Source organism: Phyllobates terribilis, unplaced genomic scaffold, assembly GCF_046119375.1.
Source record: "Phyllobates terribilis strain yellow unplaced genomic scaffold, ASM4611937v1 Scaffold_56__1_contigs__length_8794411, whole genome shotgun sequence".
NCBI classification, from domain to species: domain Eukaryota; kingdom Metazoa; phylum Chordata; class Amphibia; order Anura; family Dendrobatidae; genus Phyllobates; species Phyllobates terribilis.
In genome coordinates, this window is record NW_027362816.1 from 8,042,289 (window position 1) to 8,064,861 (window position 22,573).

Below are 22,573 nucleotides of genomic sequence, written 5' to 3' on the forward strand. Positions count from 1 at the left end.
GCTCCACTTGACCATTGGACTGTGGGTGGTAAGCGGAAGAGAAGTCCAGGGTGACGTCTAGTAGTTTACAAGTGGCTCTCCAGAAACGTGAGGTGAACTGTACCCCACGATCCGACATGATGTGGAGGGGCAGGCCATGAAGACGGAAGATGTGGCGGATAAAGTCTTTAGCCAGCTCGGGTGCAGACGGAAGACCTGGCAGGGGAATAAAGTGAGCCATCTTGGAAAAGCGGTCAGCGACCACCCAAATGACCGTACAACCGGCAAAGACGGGGAGATCAGTTATAAAGTCCATCGCTATATGCTGCCAGGGGGCAGCAGGTACAGGAAGCGGAAGGAGGCGTCCGGCTGGCAGATGTCTCGGGACTTTGTTGCGGGCGCAGGACACACAGGCAGAAACAAAGTCTATTATGTCCTTGTGCAGGGTAGGCCACCAATAGTGCCGGGCAATAAGCTGGAGGGTCTTTTTCTGACCGGCTTGGCCAGCTAGTTTAGACGAATGGCCCCAGTGTAGGATCTTCTCCCGATCAGGTACTGAAACAAACGTCTTACCGGGAGGGAGACGATTTAGACTCACGGGAGCCACCTGCATTACTCTGGCGGGATCGATGATATGTTTAGGTTCTTCCTCGAGATCGGACACCAGAAAGGATCGGGACAAGGCGTCTGCTTTGACGTTTTTGTCAGCCGGGCGAAAATGAAGAACAAAATCAAAGCGAGCAAAAAACAAGGACCACCGGGCTTGGCGCGGGTTCAGTCTCTGGGCATGCTGGAGGTAAGCCAAGTTCTTGTGGTCAGTGTAAATTATTACCGGGTGAAGAGCCCCCTCGAGTAGGTAACGCCACTCCTCCAACGCCAGCTTGATGGCCAATAACTCTCGGTCTCCTATGGAATAGTTGCGCTCAGAAGAGGAGAAGAGTTTGGAGAAGAAGCCACAAGTTACCATTCTCCCGGAAGATGATTTTTGAGTAAGAACCGCTCCGGCTCCAGAGGAGGAGGCGTCAACTTCCAGGAAGAACTGCTTGTTGCCGTCCGGGCGATGCAGCACCGGGGCGGAAGAGAAGGCCTGTTTTAGGGAAAGAAAGGCCTCCTCTGCTTCGGGTGGCCACTCTTTGGGATTAGTACCCTTACGGGTGAGCGCGGAAATTGGGGCAGTCCGGGAAGAGAAGTGCGGTATGAAGAGGCGGTAATAGTTGGCGAAGCCCAGGAACCGTTGAATAGCCTTCAACCCCTCTGGTCGGGGCCATTTCTCGATGGCAGACAGTTTCTCAGGATCCATTTGTAGGCCGGTCTGAGAGATAATGTAGCCCAGAAACGGAAGCGAGGTCTGCTCAAAGAGGCACTTCTCAAATTTAGCGTAGAGATGGTTCTGCCTGAGCCTGAGCAGGACCTGACGAACGTCCCTCCGGTGAGTCTGGAGATCCGGAGAGAAGACCAAGATGTCGTCCAGGTACACCACTACGCAGGAGTAGAGAAGGTCCCGGAAGATGTCATTGACCAACTCTTGAAAGACGGCAGGAGCGTTACAGAGGCCAAAGGGCATTACCAGATATTCATAGTGGCCGTCCCGGGTGTTGAATGCCGTCTTCCATTCATCCCCCTGACGGATACGAACCAGGTTGTACGCCCCACGGAGGTCCAGTTTGGTGAAGATTCTAGCCCCCCTCAGACGATCAAATAACTCCGGAATGAGCGGAAGGGGGTACTTATTCTTCACCGTGATCTGGTTAAGGCCTCTATAGTCTATACAGGGACGGAGAGAGCCGTCCTTCTTTTTGACGAAAAAGAAGCCTGCTCCCGCCGGGGAGGTAGATTTCCGGATGAATCCCCTGGCCAGATTCTCCTCAATATATTCGGACATCGACCGGGTCTCAGCAGCGGATAATGGATAAATACGCCCACGGGGAGGAGAAGTACCAGGTAACAGGTCGATAGGGCAGTCGTATGGTCTATGAGGGGGTAGTGTCTCTGCCTCCTTTTTATTAAAGACATCAGCATAAGTCCAATAAGGAATCGGAAGTCCAGGTAGATTAGCTGGGGTAGGAGAAGGACAGACGGGATGAACGGGAACCAGACAGGTCTTATGGCAGCCCTGTCCCCAGCGAAGGACTTCTCCGGTCTGCCAGTCAAGCACGGGTGCATGTCTCTGGAGCCAAGGTAGACCTAGCAAGAGGGCGTGAGAGAGTCCAGGCAGAACATGGAAGGAGATACTTTCAGAATGCAGCATTCCCACCTGCAGAGTAATGGATTCGGTGATGAGTTGGATGGGGCGTGGTAAGAGCCCCCCATCCACGGCAGCAACAGACAAGGGTACAGCCAGAGGTTTGGTGGGGATGCGGTATTTCTCTACCAGGGACTGTGAAATAAGATTCCCGGCTGCTCCAGAGTCCAGTTGGGCTAGTTCGAAATAACTGTTCTCCCCGTAGACGATTGAAACTGACAACAGCAGGGATGGAGAGGATTTATTCTTGTCTAGGTGGACCTCTCTGAGCGAACCTAGACACAGGCGTTTCCCGACCTCTCCGGGCAGGCACGGATCCGGTGCTCCTTACTGCCACAGTAGAAGCAGGTCCCCTCGGCACGGCGTAAGTCCTGATGGGTCTTGACCAACTTGGTCTGGTCGACCTGCATAGGCTCAGGAGGGTGTACCTGGTTAGAGACAGAAGGAGTGACGGGTTTCTGAAAAGTAGGAGCTAGACGTGGTAACCTCCTCTCACGGGTGACCTCTCTGGCACGCTCCTGGAACCGTAGGTCAATCCGGGTGGCAAGAGTTATTAAGTCATCGAGAGTGGTAGGAATGTCCCGACCGGCAAGTTCATCTTTAATACGGCCGGACAGACGCTCCCAGAAGACGGAAACCAGAGCGTCGTTATCCCAGGCCAGCTCCGAGGCAAGGGTACGGAACCGTATGGCATATTGGCCCACGGTGAGGCTTTCCTGACGGAGGCGTAGCAATGATGATGCGGATGAGGTCTTCCGTCCGGGTTCGTCGAAGACTTTCCGGAAAGCCGTGAGAAAAGCAGGCAAGTTGGACACCAGGGGGTCTCCTCTCTCCCATAGAGGATTTAGCCAGGCCAGGGCCTCCCCGGTGAGATGGGACATGATGAATGCAATTTTGGCTCGGTCGGAGTTAAACTGGTGGGACAATAGTTCAAAGTGCAGGGTGCACTGATTTATGAAGCCCCGAGCCTGGGCGGAGTCGCCTCCGAAGCGAGGAGGTGCAGAAAGCCGAGGTCCGGGGTAAGAAATCATGGTGTTAGTGGACAGCGGAGTCTGAATACTTTCCTTACCCAGTGTACATGTATGTCCCTTATCCTTGACCCCAACCTGGTATATGTCCTCCATTCTGCCTCTGTTCTTTAGTGTACAGAAAAAAAATAAACTATTACACTCACCAGGGGCGAACATAGAAGTGATGGGGCCCCATAACAGAAGTATAATGCACTCCCCATAATCCTCCATACAGTATAATGCACAGCCTATAGTCATCCATGTAGTATAATGCACAGCCCATAGTCATCCATGTAGTATAATGCACAGCCCATAGTTCGTACATGTATAATGCACAGCCCACAGTCCATACATGTAGTATAATGCACAGCCCAGAGTCTGTACATGTAGTGTAATGCACAGCCCATGGTCCATACATGTAGTGTAATGCACAGCCCATAGTCCATACATGTAGTATAATGCACAACCCATACATGTAGCATAATGCACAGCCCATACATGTAGTATAATGCACAGCCCATAGTCCACACATTTAGTATAATGCACAGCCCATAGTCATCCATGTAGTATAATGCACAGCCCATAGTCCGTACATGTAGTATAATGCACAGCCCATCCTCTTACATGTAGTATAATGCACAGCCCATAGTCATACATGTAGTATAATGCACAGCCCACAGTCCATACATGTAGCATAATGCACAGCCCATAGTCCACACATCTAGTATAATGCACAGCCCACAGTCATCCATGTAGTATAATGCACAGCCCATAGTCATACATGTAGTATAATGCACAGCCCACAGTCCGTACATGTAGTATAATGCACAGCCCACAGTCATCCATGTAGTATAATGCACAGCCCATACTCTTACATGTAGTAGTGTGGCCAAGGGCATCGTGTACTCGCTGATTTAAAAAAAAAAAAAACATTATACTCAGCTTCTCTCCACTCCCTCGCCTCACGGTGTCTTTTTTCTGGAGCTGCCAGCTGACTTCAGCCCCTAATGACGTACATGCCGATGTCAGCTGCTGGCCTCTGATAGGTCAGCAGCGTGTATTGTGGCACTTCAGCGGAATGTCAGTCCGAGAACACACATCCAGCTGAAGCAGGGGTTGGTGTTGGCTGGGCCAGGTCGCAGGAGCGACTGCGGTCATTAAGCCTCTCAATATAATGCTCTCATACATAGGCGGATTATAATGAGGGCAATCTGGGCTCTTCGGCCGGGCCAGCACTGCAGCAGTTAACTTCCCTGTTCTAGCCCGGCCTCGTCACAGCTAGGAGACACAGCCCTGTGCGCGGCCGTGTCTCCTAGCTGTGACGTCACGCAGTGCGTGCCCGGCCTGCACTGCTACTTACCACCGGAGAGGAGCAGGAGCCAGGAGGGCTGGAGCCGAGCCGGGGGATGGTGAGTATGTGTGTCTGTGTGTGTGTATGTGTGTCTGTGTGTGTGTGTGTCTGTCTCTATGTGTGTGTGTCTGTGTGTGTGTCTCTGTGTGTGTGTATGTGTGTGTGCAGGCAAATATCATTGTGTGATGTCTGTTTATATGTATTTTTGTGTTTCAAATGTGTTTATGCGTGTATGTATATGTTTGTGTGTGTGCGTGACTGCGTGCGGCCTCCTGCTGAGTATAGATGGCGCTGTGCGGCCTCCTGCTGTCTCTGGGGGGGCGCCGTGCGGCCTCCCGCCATGTAAAGATGGCTACATGCGGCCTCCTGCCGTGTATAGATGGCTACGTGCGGCCTCCCGCCGTGTATAGATGGCTTTTTGCGTCCTCCTGCTGTGTATAGATGGCTACGTGCGGCCTCCCGCCGTGTATAGATGGCTACGTGCGGCCTCCCGCCTTGTATAGATGGCTACGTGTGGCCTCCCGCCGTGTATAGATGGCTACGTGCGGCCTCCCGCCGTGTATAGATGGCTACGTGTGGCCTCCCGCCGTGTATAGATGGGTACGTGCGGCTTCCTGCTGTGTATAGATGGCTACGTGTGCTCAATATTGAGACATACAATTAATGTAAGGATATGTGCCCACGATGCAGAAATGCTCCGGATTTTTTTTGAGCGTTTCTGCATCTCCCTGGCAGAAAAAACGCATGCGGATTGTACATGCGTTTCTCCTGCCAGGGACATGCGGATGTGAAGCGTTCTTCACATGCATTTCTGCATGCGGGTTGACAAGCGATTTTAGCATCACTTGGAAAGTGCTTGACAACTTGGTTACACTATATAAATCCATGCAACCGGCATGGATTTATATAGTGTGACCGTAAAAGAATGGTAAAACATAAATATACAATTACCTTCTGATAGCCTGCCGACGTCAGCGGTCGCGTGACCCATCACATGACTAAATGACGTCACGGCGGGTCCTTTTCAGACCATCGTGAGCTGCCGGCAAGCCAGGACGCAGCGGATAAAGACACCGGGGGCCATCAGAAGGTAAGTATGATATTTATTTTTTATTTTATTCTTTTTTTACAGGTTCCATGGTACCCGGGTCCGGAGGAGAGTCTCCTCTTCTCCAAACCTGAGTACCATCCGCACATTGAAACGCATGGATTCTGCATGTACAGATGCAGTGATGCGGATTCCATGTGTTCCAATGCAAGTCAATGGCGGCGAAAGCGCTGTGCTTCCGCAAAATAATTGGTAGTGCTGTGGATTTTTCCACAATGCTAATCCGCAGCAGAAATTTCCGCAGCATGTGCTCAGCACAAGCAGATTATCATTGGGGACATGGCAGGCATTGTACCAAGCGTTTTTTTTTAAGCGTTTCTGCAGCGGAATTGCCGCTGCGGAAATGCTTAAAAAGCGCGTAGTGGGCACACAGCCTAAAAAAAATTATTATAATTAATATTGTGCCAAATTAATTTCACGTGAACTATCACATGATCTATCACAGGGGATCATGTGACATGTTATGTGATACATCAGGTGTGTGTGTGTGGGAGGGGGGGGCCCGCGCCTTCTAAACTGCCCGGGGCCCTTGCTACTCTTAATCCACCCCTGCTCTCATAGTACCTCTATTTCCTCACACTCTATAATGTTCTCACAGTACCGCCATCTTCCCACATACAGTATAATGTACCCACAGTGCCGCAATCTTCCCACATACAGTATAATGTTGTCACAGTACCGCCAACCCCCCATATACAATAATAATATTCCCATAATACCACCATCCCCCCACATACAATATAATGATCCCACAGTGCCGCCATCCCTTAATTTTATTTTATGTTTTTACACTTGGTTTTCTTTTTTTTACTGTTTTTCATGTAATATATGGAGCCAACATAAAAATGCTAAAAGAAACATAATATCCAGGAAAAAAAACACTGTACAAGGAGACATTAGCATCAAATAACTCCTGTCTGTGTTCTTACAAACAAGCTCTTATAAATGAGATCTAACGTGATAAAAGATCACAACCTGGGAAAGACGGGAAACATTCATATAGACAGTCAGTGATGATGTAGTTAGTGACGGACTCTGGTCAAATTTGTTTCTAGAGCCGTATTAGAAGATGAGGATCTCATCCTCATCATGAAGTTGTTATTTCTCATGTCATGTGTAATGTATATGACGAGAATTAGCGTTATGGAAGATGAGTCTATAAGAAATGTATTCAGCTGCAGACTCCGAGGAAGAAACTGCTTGTTGTCTGTGGCCTAAAATATATAGGTTTTATTAGTATGTCAGGGACAAAAGCAGAATATTGTAAAAATAATAAAAATACCATTGCTGATTGGGTTTCTGGGTGATTCTTACTGAAACAGTGGCCAACTTAGCCAGTGATTGGAAGTATGGAGGAGATGTCTAAGTCAGCCAATCAACTTATATTCCACTCCATAAAAGATTAGCGAATACAACATCTACACATTCTATCTCCTGATATATTTCCCTTATTGTCTCCAGTAATTGTATTAATACACAGAATTCTTTACGATGTTCCATCGGCTCATCTTCTTCTCATTCAGGTCCCTACAATATCAGATCCTCTCAGTGAAGATATTCTATATTAAGAGAATTTTTCTGAATCACCTATCAAGGATGGATATGGACAGAGACAAGATGGCGGAGAGGATATTACACCTCACCCTAGAGATCCTCTTCCGGCTTACTGGAGAGGTGAGAGATTCTGATGATGTCACATTACATCATTCTTATCTATGGGAATAAAAGATGGACAGAACTGGAGAGGTGAGGACGGGGAAGACCCCTGAGCTCAATCACAGGCCCCCACCTCACCCCCTGATACATGAGGACATCAATGACCAGAAGATCCTAGAACTTGAACAAGATGATTGAGCTGCTGACTGGAGAGGTGACACTGCTGGGAATGCTGGGACATTATACAGTAACGCTATGAAGGGATCGGGGGGATGACGGTATCATTGTATATGTCAGGTTCCTATAAGGTGTCAGGATGTCGCTGTCTATTTCTCCATGGAGGAGTGGGAGTATTTAGAAGGACACAAAGATCTGTACAAGGACGTCATGATGGAGGTTCCCCATACCCTCCCATCACCAGGTAATAGACAGGACTAAATACACACGCCCCATAATTATCTGTATGTAAAGAATGAATTCAGTCCCTGTATGTGTTTCCTCCAGATCTATCCAGTAAGAGGACAACACCAGAGAGCTGTCCCCGTCCTCTTCTTCCACAGGACTGTAAACAAGAAGATCCCAATGTTCCTCAGGATCATCAGGTAGATGGAGAGAAGGTGTCATGAGATCTCCCCTATGATGTGTAGACGGCTGTGAAGGTCTTGTGTTCAGTCTTGTTTTATCCACCAGTATTATATGTTTTATACTTGTGTAATGAGAACGGTGGAGATGGCAGGATTAGAGCTGATCATAGATGGGACTTCTCATCTGTCTGTGAGTTTTACAATATTTGTTTCAGGGTGAAGATCTAACCCATATTAATACTATAGAGGCATATGTGAGGGGTGATGAGCGGTGTAAAGAGGAGATTCCTACATATGACTACCCAGGTGAGTAGTGACCACTAAATGCAGAGAAGTCACCGATTCTTCTCAGTCCCCGTCTGTGGCTGTTTTATCGGTGGTGTAGTCCGGCCGTATCACAATCGTGTGATCACCATTTTACCTCTAGATCACAACATTTTAGTCCATCCAAAAATGTTCACATTACTTTGTGTAATTGTAAAAGACCTTTTCTGTAGAACTTACAACCTGGAGGATCCACCTACCCCCTGGGATTAGAAGACGCTGACCGTTACCTGCCCAGATCTGTAAACTACAAAGCCAAATGGCAACGTACGTAGAATGTGCTGACAAGTGAGAAAATCACTTGAAGAGAAATTATAATGGACCTGTAAGAGAAAGCGGAGGGTAATGATGCTGTTGGCTTCCTAGAACCCTGATATGTTATTGGATGAATCTACCTTCTCTCCCTTCTGTGCTGCTGAATGTGCTCATATGGTCCCTACAAGACCAGGTCCAGTTTTTCTGGCCAAACTTCACTTTTATGATTGACAACATTAAATGTGCAGTGAGGAACACGTGTGAATTTCTGTACAATAACAACAGAGTTTCCCTTTATCCTGACTTTTCAGTTTCTTATCAAACCAACTAACTTCAAATAGTATTGCGATAAACTACATAAAAAACATTACACCCGTGCCATGATATATCTCTAAGCTGTGCGTGGCTGACGGCTGTAATATACATTTATTCACGTCTGCAGGAGATGTGTTGGCATGGCTCGAGCCCTGGTTTCATGGATTCACTTCACATCATAAATTCCATTATGTTTTCAATCCTAAAGAATTCAGATTACTGCACAATCTCTCCTGAAATGGGGGCACTAATACTTTCTCTACTCTTCTGGTCAGGACTCATAGTAGCTCCAATGCTCCACCATAAATGAGTGTGACTCCGGTTTAGATCTGAAGTTCTCTCCCCTGATAAATACGTTGTTGTTAGGGATGTAACTTATCTTTTATTCTGTATTTTTTTCCAGGTTCATTTTGTATGATAGCTTTAATGTGGTGGGATTGGCCCTGGTAGTCTTTAAAAGAAGGTCTCCATTACGTCTTCCCAATGCCCGAGGTCTAAATTTAAGACACCTCAGCTCCGCACTATTATAAAAAGTTCTCCTTCAATGTCTAATATTTCTTCTTGAAACTCGTCTGACAGAAAATATTGGCCATTATCATAGTTTAGATGGCCAAGAGCCACCGAGCCCCATACTCCAATTACCCCAGAGAGGTTTCACCACTAGTTATTCATTTTTTACTGATGGAGACTGTTAGGTTTGATTATTTCAGTAGATGCTTTATTGTCTATAGTCACAGTTTTTGACTACAGTAGTTAGTGCCAAAAATACTCTGATTTAACCCCTTCCTGCAGCCAGTTTTGTGTTCCTAATCAGGCCCCATTTTTGAAATCTGACATGTGTCACTTTATGTGGTGATAACTTTGGAATTCTTCACAAAGGATAATAGGAAACAAATGGACCTTACAGATTATTTTCCAACTTCTTTTGAATCTGACAATACCCTATATATGGTTGTACACTACTGTGTGGGCGCATGGCAGGTTAAGAAGGGAAGGAGCGCCATTTAGCTATTTGATTGCAGATCTTGCTGGAATAGTTTGCAGACACAATGTATTGGGGACACTGTTCATGGTCACCTGGCAGCTCAAAAGATGGCCACCACGAACAGGCTTGGCGTCATCTACTCCAGATCCCAGGGATTGCCTTGCTCATCACCCTTTAACGTCAAGAAGAATAGTCAGATAGCCGGGTCAGAACCAGGAGGGCAGAGAAAATACAAAATCAGAAGACACAAGAGTAGTCAGTAAATGGGCCGAGGTCACAACAGGGAACAAATACACAAGCCGGGAGCTGAGCACAGGGGACTGAACCAGAGGAGAACAAGGCTGTATCTGGCAGCTTCCGGCAATATGCTTCCAGCTTTAGTAGGGTGCGGTGCTCTCCAAATGGCTGAAGCAGGGAGCAGATTACTGCAGCTGGACAGCACACACACCCATACTGCCAGACTGGATGGTACTACTGGTCCCAGCAACCCTAATCTTAGTGGCTGGTCAGAGCCTGCACCGCCCAGAGCTTCTGGTTCTGACGTCTCCAACATCACCAGCGCCGCCTGCAGGATGAATAAGGCAGCTCCTGGTGAGAGAAGCAGACATTACAGGAGCAGATCCAAGAGGAGATGGGTCACACCATTTGCGGAAGCCCTAATATAACAAAATGGTAGAAAACCAGAGCAGTAGAAATCCTCATAAAGTGACACTATTTTGGAAATTATAACCCTCAGTGAATTAATATATAGACGTAGCGATTATTTTGATTCCACAGTCACTTTCCAGAAATTAGCACACAATGAATGTTAGAGAGTGAAAATTGCACATTTGCCATTTTATTGCCCAACACATAGTGCCCAGATTGTGCTCCAGGAGACACACACCGTAAATTTAGTGGGTTCTTCTCACTATAGTAATGTCAAATACATGGATGCTGAATGTGTTTTGGACGCACTGCAAGGCTCAGAAGTGAGGGGGAGATTTGACTTTGGGAGAGCGGATATTGCTGGACTGGTTTATGGAAGTGACGCGCCCCCTGGGCTGTAGGCTACTAGGTAGCCGTCCTGGTCGATGCTGGGAGAGGTCACTGTGGCGGTGACCCGGTCCGTGACCCAGGGTGGTCAATTAAAGGGGAAAAGTAAAAGGGGAATAAAGTTTTTAGAAATAACGTTCGTGACGCCACCTATGGTATGCGGCTATATGGAGCCGCCGCTGCGGTGCAGATCCTCTGGAGCTGATGGTGACGCAGCAGAGTTGGTTCAGCTCTCCACAGGCAGAGCTTAGCTCCAGGGCAGTAGATGGGGATTTTATGAGGTAGATGTTTGTTGGTGCAGTGTAGTGCAGGGCTGGTGATGGTGCAGCAATTATTCAAGGACACAGTGGGGTGCAGTCTTCAGATTTTACTCACAGTTGTTAAGTTCCTCAGGTTGCACTTTCCTGATTATAACCGCCCATACCGTCCTGTGTCCTCCGGGGTAGTGATCCAGCAAACTCTCAGGTATTTCTGGATAACTTGCACGGGACCCCGATCTATGTACCTTTCCTGGTTGTCTCACTGCGCTGGCTCTCACCCTCCTGCCCTGCGCCTCACAATCAATGTCCCAAGTCAGTAGCCTCGGGTCTTGTCGGGCGACGTGCAATCCCCTGGACCCTATGTGGCCACCTTTTCGGCGATGTAATTGTGGTTGTTGGCTGCAGCACCTTGAAAATGCAGCAGCCTCCGGTTATCTAGCTGAGCCTGGTTGTTCTCTACTAGTTTAGGGGCCAGTCCCCTCTCTGCGGCCTGATCCCTCCACGTCCGTGTAGATTCGGGTGCACAGGTGGCATCCGCACTCTCCGTGCCCCTGGGATCCCCTCACTTCCTCTTGGAGCCCTCCTCACCGCTCCTCTCTTCTCTTTAGTCTCTCCTCCTGGGCCTCTCAGACTGGGCCCTGCTCCTTTCTCCACTCCTCTGACCTGAGCTCCTGCTCCCAACTCTCTCTCCTCTGAACTGGACTGACTGAACTCCTTCTAGATGGTTCCCCTACTTCTTATACTCCTTCTGTCGGTGCTCCCTTGATCTACTTCCCATACCCACTACATGGTTCCACCCTCCAGCTAGGGACCAGGAACTGTGCTCTCCCTTAGGAGCAATCTCGCCCTTCCCTACTGAAGTGGAGTGTATTGGATGCGTGTGTGTGGGTCCCGGGTTGTACTCCCACCTTACCTGAGAGTGGGGTACCACACCTCTGGGTGAGATGCAGTACCTCTGTGGCAACTGAACCCGCAGGGGCGCCACAGAAGCCATGTTGATTCTCAAGACCCTTTGAGAATCTAATAATGTGGAATTTTTATTGGTATCATTTTTGCCTGCTGTAAGAGGGCCGCCGGACATGTCCTTGAGGGAAGATATGTGTCCCTGAAGTTGGCAGCTTCAGTGATGTGAAATCGGGAAAGCATGCTCCAGCACACATAGTGCTGATAGTTTTAATAGGGCGTATCAGGGCCGTTTTTTTTGTGCAGTCATAAGAGATGGGGGGGGATTGGCTGCTCACATATCCCCAGGGCGTGTGTATAAAATGGAGACCAAGTGTCTCATTCAGTGTCTGTGGCTAGAGGTGTGGAGACCTCCAGAGTGTTTGAGGGTAAAAAGACACTGACCGTGAGCGGGTGAATCCGCCATATTGGATGGACTGTTCCCTTTCTGTTTTGTTACACTGTGCCGGACAAGGTTTTCTTTTGCTTACTTCTGGAAGTGCGGTTTATGCAGCATAATAAACCTGCCTTGGACATTTTTAAAGAGACAGTGTCCCGTGCCTACCTCTAACGTGGCTAAGTGAGTACCGAACCCTACACTACATAACATTGTTTGGCTTTTTATTCCATATTTTGGAGGCAGAATGAATAGTTGGACACCACGCTCTACTGGTTCATCCTATGAGGTTTTCTATTAGACTGTGAAATGTCATTCTGTCAATAACTTCCCATTTCTACAGACATTTTAAACACAATTAACACAAGAATCCCATAGAAAAATAAATAAAGATTGCATACCACTTCTAAATCAATCACATCCCTGGGCTACATGCTAGTCCGGGAAAATGAAGAGATATATGCTCAAGTTTAAAAATCAATTTTATTAGACACAAATCTAAAAAATAGAGGAATATTTAAACTTGAGCATATATCTCTTCATTTCCCTGGATTAGCATGTAGCCCAGGGATGTGTGTGTTTAGACATTTTAAGTAGAAATGTTCAAAAATATAAATTTCAAGGATATTTTATTCAAAATTAATAATTGTTTTTTTTCTTGGCAGATGACTGTACCAGGAGATCAGATGGACAGGAGATTTTTAAATCAGATGATCTTGAGATCCCACAGGATACAATTGAAGTGAATGCCATTACTCCAGATATACCATCATCCCTTCACAACAAAGATCTGTCATCTGATCCTTTGAAACAGATCCTGTCTTCTGATTCATTACCAACTACTAAGGAAAATCAAAATAAAATAAGCATTAAAAAACAAACTGCTCATAAAGGAAAGAAATCATTTTCACGTTCAGAAAATGGAAATAGTTTTACCCTCGAAAAGTCTATTCTAAAACATCAAAAAATACACACAGCGGACAATAGATTTTTTTGTTCCAAATGTGGAAAATGTTTTAACCAGAAATCAGTTTTTGTTAATCACCAGAGAACTCACACAGGGGAGAAGCCTTTTTCATGTTCAGAATGTGGGGAATGTTTCAACCGAAAAGCACATCTAAATAACTGTAACGGGTCTGGGAGGCGGAACCTCTGGGCTACTATACAAGGGGGCGATCCTTGTAAGGGAGCGGGTGGCGACCAGGCAGGCAGTCACAGCAGGTGACCGGGACAGTCTCTGGGTGTACGGGCAGGAGGTCACGGCAAGTGATCGGGGCAGTCTCTGGATAAAGGGTAGGTACGACCTGTGATGGCTGAACCTCCAGGTAGGCTAGCAAGGCAGATGGAGGATGTGTGCTCCCAGGTGAGCAAGCGAGAGTCTCTGGAATAGCAGGTGGTCACAGCACGTGACGGCGGAGCCTCCAGGTAGGCAAGCAGGCAGGTAACGGAGAAGCGCTCCCAGGTGAGCGGGCAAGAGTCTCAGGAATAGCTGGTGGTCACAGCACGTGACAGCGGAGCCTCCGGGCAGGCAAGCAGGCAGGTAACGGAGAAGTGCTCCCAGGTGAGCGGGCAAGCTGGTCCATAGACAGACTGACCGGAGTTGCAAGGTAGACCGTCGGACCTCAGGCAAGCAGGCAGGTAGCTGAGGTGCGCTCCCAGGTGAGCGGGCAAGTTGGTCCTTAGACAGACTGACCGGGGTTGTAAGGCAGACCGTCGGACCTCAGGCAGGCAGGCAGGTAACAGGAAATCAGGCAGGATTAGGACAGCAAACTGGCAGGAATCTGGCAGGTAACTGGCAACGGGACCTGAGGGCTGAAGCACAGGTGAGACACAGGTGCAAACAACATTGCTCGGGCACCTCCATTTTGGAGGAGGTGCCTTATATATGGTAAAGTCCTCCGGCCATTGGCCGGGGACTCCTTAGGACGGCGCGCGCGGCCCCTTTAAGAGGGAGGGAGAGCGCGCGCGCGCGCCCTAAGCACAGTGGCCGGGAAGGAGCGCGCGCTGCCAGCAGAGCGGGAGAGGGACGCCGGGCACGGAGCAGAGCGGTGAGGGGAACAGCGTCCCTGCCTAGCAGAGGGCAGGGACGCCGGCACTACAGTACCCCCCCCTTTAGGCCACCCCTTTTTTAGGCCAGATAGAAATTTAGCTAGGATGAGAGGGGCATGGATGTTCTCCCGGGGCTCCCACGTTCTCTCCTCAGGACCAAACCCCTTCCAATCTACCAGAAAAAAGGTCTTTCCTCTTACCCTTTTGGTGGCAAGAATGTTCTCTACCTCAAACTCGTCCTCAGCAGAAACCGGAGCAGGAGGCGTACCTGTAGACTTGGAAAAAGAGTTAAGCACCACGGGTTTGAGGAGAGATACATGGAAGGAGTTAGGGATCCGTAAGTTGGCCGGGAGTTTCAATTTATAGGCCACCGGGTTGATCTGACTGATGACCTCCAGAGGACCGATGAACCGAGGCCCTAACTTGTAAGAAGGTATCTTGAGTCGAACATATTTAGATGAGAGCCAGACTTTATCTCCTGGACGAAATTGTGGAGGATCCAGGCGTTTTTTGTCAGCGTGTCTTTTCATACGCTCGGATGACAGAAGGAGTGCGGACCGGGTACTCTCCCATATGGAGGAAAATTTGCTAACGAGAGATTCCGCAGCCGGGTTGTCCACAGAGGTGGAGACAGGAAAAGGAATCCGAGGATGCTGACCAAAGACTACAAAAAACGGGGATTTGGAGGAGGATTCGCTCTCGTGATTATTATAAGAGAACTCGGCCCATGGTAGGAGATCCACCCAGTCAGAATGGTGGGCATTAACGAAGTGCCGGAGGTAACTGGTCAGGTTCTAATTGATCCGCTCCACTTGACCATTGGACTGTGGGTGGTAAGCGGAAGAGAAGTCCAGGGTGACGTCTAGTAGTTTACAAGTGGCTCTCCAGAAACGTGAGGTGAACTGTACCCCACGATCCGACATGATGTGGAGGGGCAGGCCATGAAGACGGAAGATGTGGCGGATAAAGTCTTTAGCCAGCTCGGGTGCAGACGGAAGACCTGGCAGGGGAATAAAGTGAGCCATCTTGGAAAAGCGGTCAGCGACCACCCAAATGACCGTACAACCGGCAAAGACGGGGAGATCAGTTATAAAGTCCATCGCTATATGCTGCCAGGGGGCAGCAGGTACAGGAAGCGGAAGGAGGCGTCCGGCTGGCAGATGTCTCGGGACTTTGTTGCGGGCGCAGGACACACAGGCAGAAACAAAGTCTATTATGTCCTTGTGCAGGGTAGGCCACCAATAGTGCCGGGCAATAAGCTGGAGGGTCTTTTTCTGACCGGCTTGGCCAGCTAGTTTAGACGAATGGCCCCAGTGTAGGATCTTCTCCCGATCAGGTACTGAAACAAACGTCTTACCGGGAGGGAGACGATTTAGACTCACGGGAGCCACCTGCATTACTCTGGCGGGATCGATGATATGTTTAGGTTCTTCCTCGAGATCGGACACCAGAAAGGATCGGGACAAGGCGTCTGCTTTGACGTTTTTGTCAGCCGGGCGAAAATGAAGAACAAAATCAAAGCGAGCAAAAAACAAGGACCACCGGGCTTGGCGCGGGTTCAGTCTCTGGGCATGCTGGAGGTAAGCCAAGTTCTTGTGGTCAGTGTAAATTATTACCGGGTGAAGAGCCCCCTCGAGTAGGTAACGCCACTCCTCCAACGCCAGCTTGATGGCCAATAACTCTCGGTCTCCTATGGAATAGTTGCGCTCAGAAGAGGAGAAGAGTTTGGAGAAGAAGCCACAAGTTACCATTCTCCCGGAAGATGATTTTTGAGTAAGAACCGCTCCGGCTCCAGAGGAGGAGGCGTCAACTTCCAGGAAGAACTGCTTGTTGCCGTCCGGGCGATGCAGCACCGGGGCGGAAGAGAAGGCCTGTTTTAGGGAAAGAAAGGCCTCCTCTGCTTCGGGTGGCCACTCTTTGGGATTAGTACCCTTACGGGTGAGCGCGGAAATTGGGGCAGTCCGGGAAGAGAAGTGCGGTATGAAGAGGCGGTAATAGTTGGCGAAGCCCAGGAACCGTTGAATAGCCTTCAACCCCTCTGGTCGGGGCCATTTCTCGATGGCAGACAGTTTCTCAGGATCCATTTGTAGGCCGGTCTGAGAGATAATGTAGCCCAGAAACGGAAGCGAGGTCTGCTCAAAGAGGCACTTCTCAAATTTAGCGTAGAGATGGTTCTGCCTGAGCCTGAGCAGGACCTGACGAACGTCCCTCCGGTGAGTCTGGAGATCCGGAGAGAAGACCAAGATGTCGTCCAGGTACACCACTACGCAGGAGTAGAGAAGGTCCCGGAAGATGTCATTGACCAACTCTTGAAAGACGGCAGGAGCGTTACAGAGGCCAAAGGGCATTACCAGATATTCATAGTGGCCGTCCCGGGTGTTGAATGCCGTCTTCCATTCATCCCCCTGACGGATACGAACCAGGTTGTACGCCCCACGGAGGTCCAGTTTGGTGAAGATTCTAGCCCCCCTCAGACGATCAAATAACTCCGGAATGAGCGGAAGGGGGTACTTATTCTTCACCGTGATCTGGTTAAGGCCTCTATAGTCTATACAGGGACGGAGAGAGCCGTCCTTCTTTTTGACGAAAAAGAAGCCTGCTCCCGCCGGGGAGGTAGATTTCCGGATGAATCCCCTGGCCAGATTCTCCTCAATATATTCGGACATCGACCGGGTCTCAGCAGCGGATAATGGATAAATACGCCCACGGGGAGGAGAAGTACCAGGTAACAGGTCGATAGGGCAGTCGTATGGTCTATGAGGGGGTAGTGTCTCTGCCTCCTTTTTATTAAAGACATCAGCATAAGTCCAATAAGGAATCGGAAGTCCAGGTAGATTAGCTGGGGTAGGAGAAGGACAGACGGGATGAACGGGAACCAGACAGGTCTTATGGCAGCCCTGTCCCCAGCGAAGGACTTCTCCGGTCTGCCAGTCAAGCACGGGTGCATGTCTCTGGAGCCAAGGTAGACCTAGCAAGAGGGCGTGAGAGAGTCCAGGCAGAACATGGAAGGAGATACTTTCAGAATGCAGCATTCCCACCTGCAGAGTAATGGATTCGGTGATGAGTTGGATGGGGCGTGGTAAGAGCCCCCCATCCACGGCAGCAACAGACAAGGGTACAGCCAGAGGTTTGGTGGGGATGCGGTATTTCTCTACCAGGGACTGTGAAATAAGATTCCCGGCTGCTCCAGAGTCCAGTTGGGCTAGTTCGAAATAACTGTTCTCCCCGTAGACGATTGAAACTGACAACAGCAGGGATGGAGAGGATTTATTCTTGTCTAGGTGGACCTCTCTGAGCGAACCTAGACACAGGCGTTTCCCGACCTCTCCGGGCAGGCACGGATCCGGTGCTCCTTACTGCCACAGTAGAAGCAGGTCCCCTCGGCACGGCGTAAGTCCTGATGGGTCTTGACCAACTTGGTCTGGTCGACCTGCATAGGCTCAGGAGGGTGTACCTGGTTAGAGACAGAAGGAGTGACGGGTTTCTGAAAAGTAGGAGCTAGACGTGGTAACCTCCTCTCACGGGTGACCTCTCTGGCACGCTCCTGGAACCGTAGGTCAATCCGGGTGGCAAGAGTTATTAAGTCATCGAGAGTGGTAGGAATGTCCCGACCGGCAAGTTCATCTTTAATACGGCCGGACAGACGCTCCCAGAAGACGGAAACCAGAGCGTCGTTATCCCAGGCCAGCTCCGAGGCAAGGGTACGGAACCGTATGGCATATTGGCCCACGGTGAGGCTTTCCTGACGGAGGCGTAGCAATGATGATGCGGATGAGGTCTTCCGTCCGGGTTCGTCGAAGACTTTCCGGAAAGCCGTGAGAAAAGCAGGCAAGTTGGACACCAGGGGGTCTCCTCTCTCCCATAGAGGATTTAGCCAGGCCAGGGCCTCCCCGGTGAGATGGGACATGATGAATGCAATTTTGGCTCGGTCGGAGTTAAACTGGTGGGACAATAGTTCAAAGTGCAGGGTGCACTGATTTATGAAGCCCCGAGCCTGGGCGGAGTCGCCTCCGAAGCGAGGAGGTGCAGAAAGCCGAGGTCCGGGGTAAGAAATCATGGTGTTAGTGGACAGCGGAGCTGCCGGATTGCGAGACATGGCACTGGCGGAGGTTGTTGGTGGAGCAGTCAGAGTGTCCAGGCGAGTATTGACATTCCGCAGGTGACCCAGGATGGACTCCTGTTGGGACCTTTGACGGGACAGTTCATGACACAGGTCCGAGAGCGAGGGAGCTTGGGTGCCACCGGGTTCCATGGCCCGAGCAAACTGTAACGGGTCTGGGAGGCGGAACCTCTGGGCTACTATACAAGGGGGCGATCCTTGTAAGGGAGCGGGTGGCGACCAGGCAGGCAGTCACAGCAGGTGACCGGGACAGTCTCTGGGTGTACGGGCAGGAGGTCACGGCAAGTGATCGGGGCAGTCTCTGGATAAAGGGTAGGTACGACCTGTGATGGCTGAACCTCCAGGTAGGCTAGCAAGGCAGATGGAGGATGTGTGCTCCCAGGTGAGCAAGCGAGAGTCTCTGGAATAGCAGGTGGTCACAGCACGTGACGGCGGAGCCTCCAGGTAGGCAAGCAGGCAGGTAACGGAGAAGCGCTCCCAAGTGAGCGGGCAAGAGTCTCAGGAATAGCTGGTGGTCACAGCACGTGACAGCGGAGCCTCCGGGCAGGCAAGCAGGCAGGTAGCGGAGAAGCGCTCCCAGGTGAGCGGGCAAGAGTCTCTGGAATAGCTGGTGGTCACAGCACGTGACAGCGGAGCCTCCGGGCAGGCAAGCAGGCAGGTAGCGGAGAAGCGCTCCCAGGTGAGCGGGCAAGAGTCTGGAGTAGCTGGTGGTCACAGCACGTGACAACGGAGCCTCCGGGCAGGCAAACAGGCAGGTAACGGAGAAGCGCTCCCAGGTGAGCGGGCAGGCTGGTCCATAGACAGACTGACCGGAGTTGCAAGGTAGACCGTCGGACCTCAGGCAAGCAGGCAGGTAGCTGAGGTGCGCTCCCAGGTGAGCGGGCAAGTTGGTCCTTAAACAGACTGACCGGGGTTGTAAGGCAGACCGTCGGACCTCAGGCAGGCAGGCAGGTAACAGGAAATCAGGCAGGATTAGGACAGCAAACTGGCAGGAATCTGGCAGGTAACTGGCAGGTAACTGGCAACGGGACCTGAGGGCTGAAGCACAGGTGAGACACAGGTGCAAACAACATTGCTCGGGCACCTCCATTTTGGAGGAGGTGCCTTATATATGGTAAAGTCCTCCGGCCATTGGCCGGGGACTCCTTAGGAAGGCGCGCGCGGCCCCTTTAAGAGGGAGGGAGAGCGCGCGCACGCCCTAAGCACAGTGGCCGGGAAGGAGCGCGCGCTGCCAGCAGAGCGGGAGAGGGACGCCGGGCACGGAGCAGAGCGGTGAGGGGAACAGTGTCCCTGCCTAGCAGAGGGCAGGGACGCCGGCACTACAATAACCACCAGAGAACCCACACAGGGGAGAAGCCCTTTTCCTGTTCAGAATGTGGGAAATGTTTTAACCAGAAATCAACTTTGGTTAAGCACCACAGAACCCACACAGGGGAGAAGCCTTTTTCATGTTCAGAATGTGGGAAATGTTTTAACCAGAAAGCATATCTAAATAGCCACCACAGAACCCACATAGGGGAGAAGCCTTTTTCATGTTCAGAATGTGGGAAATGTTTTAACCGGAAAGCACATCTTGATAGCCACCAGAGAACCCACACAGGGGAGAAGCCCTTTTCCTGTTCAGAATGTGGGAAATGTTTTAATCGTAAAATGATTCTTGATAGTCACAAGAGAATTCACACAGGGGAGAAGCCTTTTTCTTGTTCAGAATGTGGGAAATGTTTTAATCGTAAAATGATTCTTGAAAGTGACAAGAGAACCCACACAGGGGAGAAGCCCTTTTCCTGTTCAGAATGTGGGAAAAGTTTTAACCAAAAATCAGCTTTGGTTATGCACCAGAGAACCCACACAGGGGGGAAGCCTTTTTCATGTTCAGAATGTGGGAAATATTTTAACCAAAAAACAGCTTTGATTAAGCACCAGAGAACTCACACAGGGGAGAAGCCTTTTTCCTATTCTATTTTTTTTTAATCCAGTAAATTTTTATTGAGATTTTTTTCATTTTTTTTTTTTTTACAAAACAAGAAACCAGTACATACAATAATAAAATAACATACCATAGGGATCACATACATTCATCTCTCCTATATATCCTTTCAGCTTGCCCATTACCGTCTGATAACTTGCAGTTATATCTTACAGTTAACATTCCACATTCTTGAAATCTCTTATATAACCATAATATTGTAATAAACATTATAATCCCTATACACATATAGGTGTGCTATATTACCCATACCACATGTTAAGGAATTCCAATACACATTACAATGAAACATTAGACCTCGCCAATACCCCCCTTCTTCCATAAGTCATTGTCTCTCCTACAATAACCTTGATGGCATTCCAGGTGTATCCAACTATAAGCCCCATATTTTCTCAAATGTATTCATTGAGTTTTGTTTTTTATATACCCCTTTTTCTAATCTGATATTATTTATCCTATTTTTGAGTTCACTAATTTCTGGAGGTGAGGGGTTAATCCAGTTGGATGTAATATGTTTCCTAGCTTGAAATAAAATATGTGAAATCCCTATTGAAATTGGGTCAAATTCCATATCATCCTCTAATATACCTAATAGGCATTTTTTGGGTCTGGCTGAATATCTATTTTATATACCCTCTTTATAATAGACAGAACTCCTTTCCAGTATTTACTGTATTTTTCAGACTATAAGACGCACCTTTTTCCTCCAAAAGTTTGGAGGAAAATGGGGGGTGCGTCTTATAGTCCGAATGTTGCTGGGGGGGTGTATATATATATATATATATATATATATATATATATATTACTGTACTGGGGGGAGCAGTCGTGGCGGAGGAGTGGGGCACAGGAGGCAGCAGCCGCCTGCTGCAGCCTGCACTGTCCCCGCTGCTGAAGAAAATGAAAATTCACTGCTCCCCACGCCCATAGGCGTGGGGATCATTGAATATTCATGCTCCTTAATAGCGGCACACAGTATATCAACAACTCAGTGTCTATTCCCCTTTTTTCTCCCTTTCCAAAGTTTTTTTCTATTTTAAGGGTCCAGATCTTATTATATGACACCACAAGTGGGTTATAAACTTTTCCCCTGTTTTTTCTTTTTGCATTTTTTTCTCTTTTGATATAATGATTCTCAGGCTCCCTATGGAGTATTTTCAGGTACACCATATTTACTTACACCTTTGCTTTTGATGAGGCTTGATCATCACGCTGCATTGTACTATATCATTGAATATTGTATTACATTGAGATTATAGTAGAGATTATCCTCCACATGCTCTAATGAAATGATTTATTGTCCGTCTTTCCTGTATGATGTTTTTGAATTCTACCCTTTCCCTTATTTTTTTATCCACATAATGTTTCTGTACATATATTTTGTTTTTTGGCATGCATTAGAGTCTGATGAAGGTCGTGGTTGAACGACCGAAACGTCACATGTTGTGGATTGCATTGTTCATGAATCTCTAAAGGAACTTTAATTATTTGATTAAAAATTATATTTCATACTACTGAATGAGTGCCGGATTCTATATTCACAGTGTATCAGCAGCGCGGCTCCTGCTGCTGCCGAGCGATCGCGTGTGCCCGCTATTAAAGGGCATGAATATTCACCCCCTCTCCATGCACAAAATGGAAGGAGGTTTGCACTCAACATCTCACGATACATGGTCCCATTCATTCTTTCATGTACACGGATCAGTCATCCTTGTCCCTTGGCAGAGAAACAGCTCCAAAGCATGATGTTGCCACCCCCATGCTTCACAGTAGGTATGGTGTTCTTTGGATGCAACTCAGCATTCTTTCTCCTCCAAATACAACGAGTTGTGTTTCTACCAAACAGTTCTACTTTGGTTTCATCTGACCATATGACATTCTCCCAATACTCTTCTGAGTCATCCAAATGCTCTCTAGCAAACGTCAGAGGGGCCCGGACATGTAATGGCTTAAGCAGTGGGACACGTCTGGCACTGC

At 48.8% G+C, this 22,573-nt stretch overlaps 2 protein-coding genes across 2 annotated transcripts; both read left to right on the forward strand.

Annotated features, from left to right (window-relative positions):
* The first annotated feature begins 7,217 nt into the window (after positions 1-7,217).
* Positions 7,218-13,979, forward strand: LOC141192255 (uncharacterized). Its single transcript, XM_073661755.1, has 5 exons — positions 7,218-7,560; positions 7,644-7,767; positions 7,851-7,948; positions 8,146-8,236; positions 13,109-13,979. The coding sequence occupies exons 1-5, from the start codon at positions 7,537-7,539 to the stop codon at positions 13,666-13,668; spliced, it is 897 nt and encodes a 298-aa protein (XP_073517856.1). The 5' UTR covers positions 7,218-7,536; the 3' UTR covers positions 13,669-13,979.
* A 5,830-nt stretch (positions 13,980-19,809) lies between these two features.
* On the forward strand, positions 19,810-21,357 carry LOC141192297 (uncharacterized; the record flags this gene model as incomplete). Its single annotated transcript, XM_073661792.1, has 1 exon — positions 19,810-21,357. A coding segment is annotated over one exon (774 nt), but the record flags the coding sequence as incomplete, so codon positions are not given.
* Between the last annotated feature and the right edge of the window lie 1,216 nt (positions 21,358-22,573).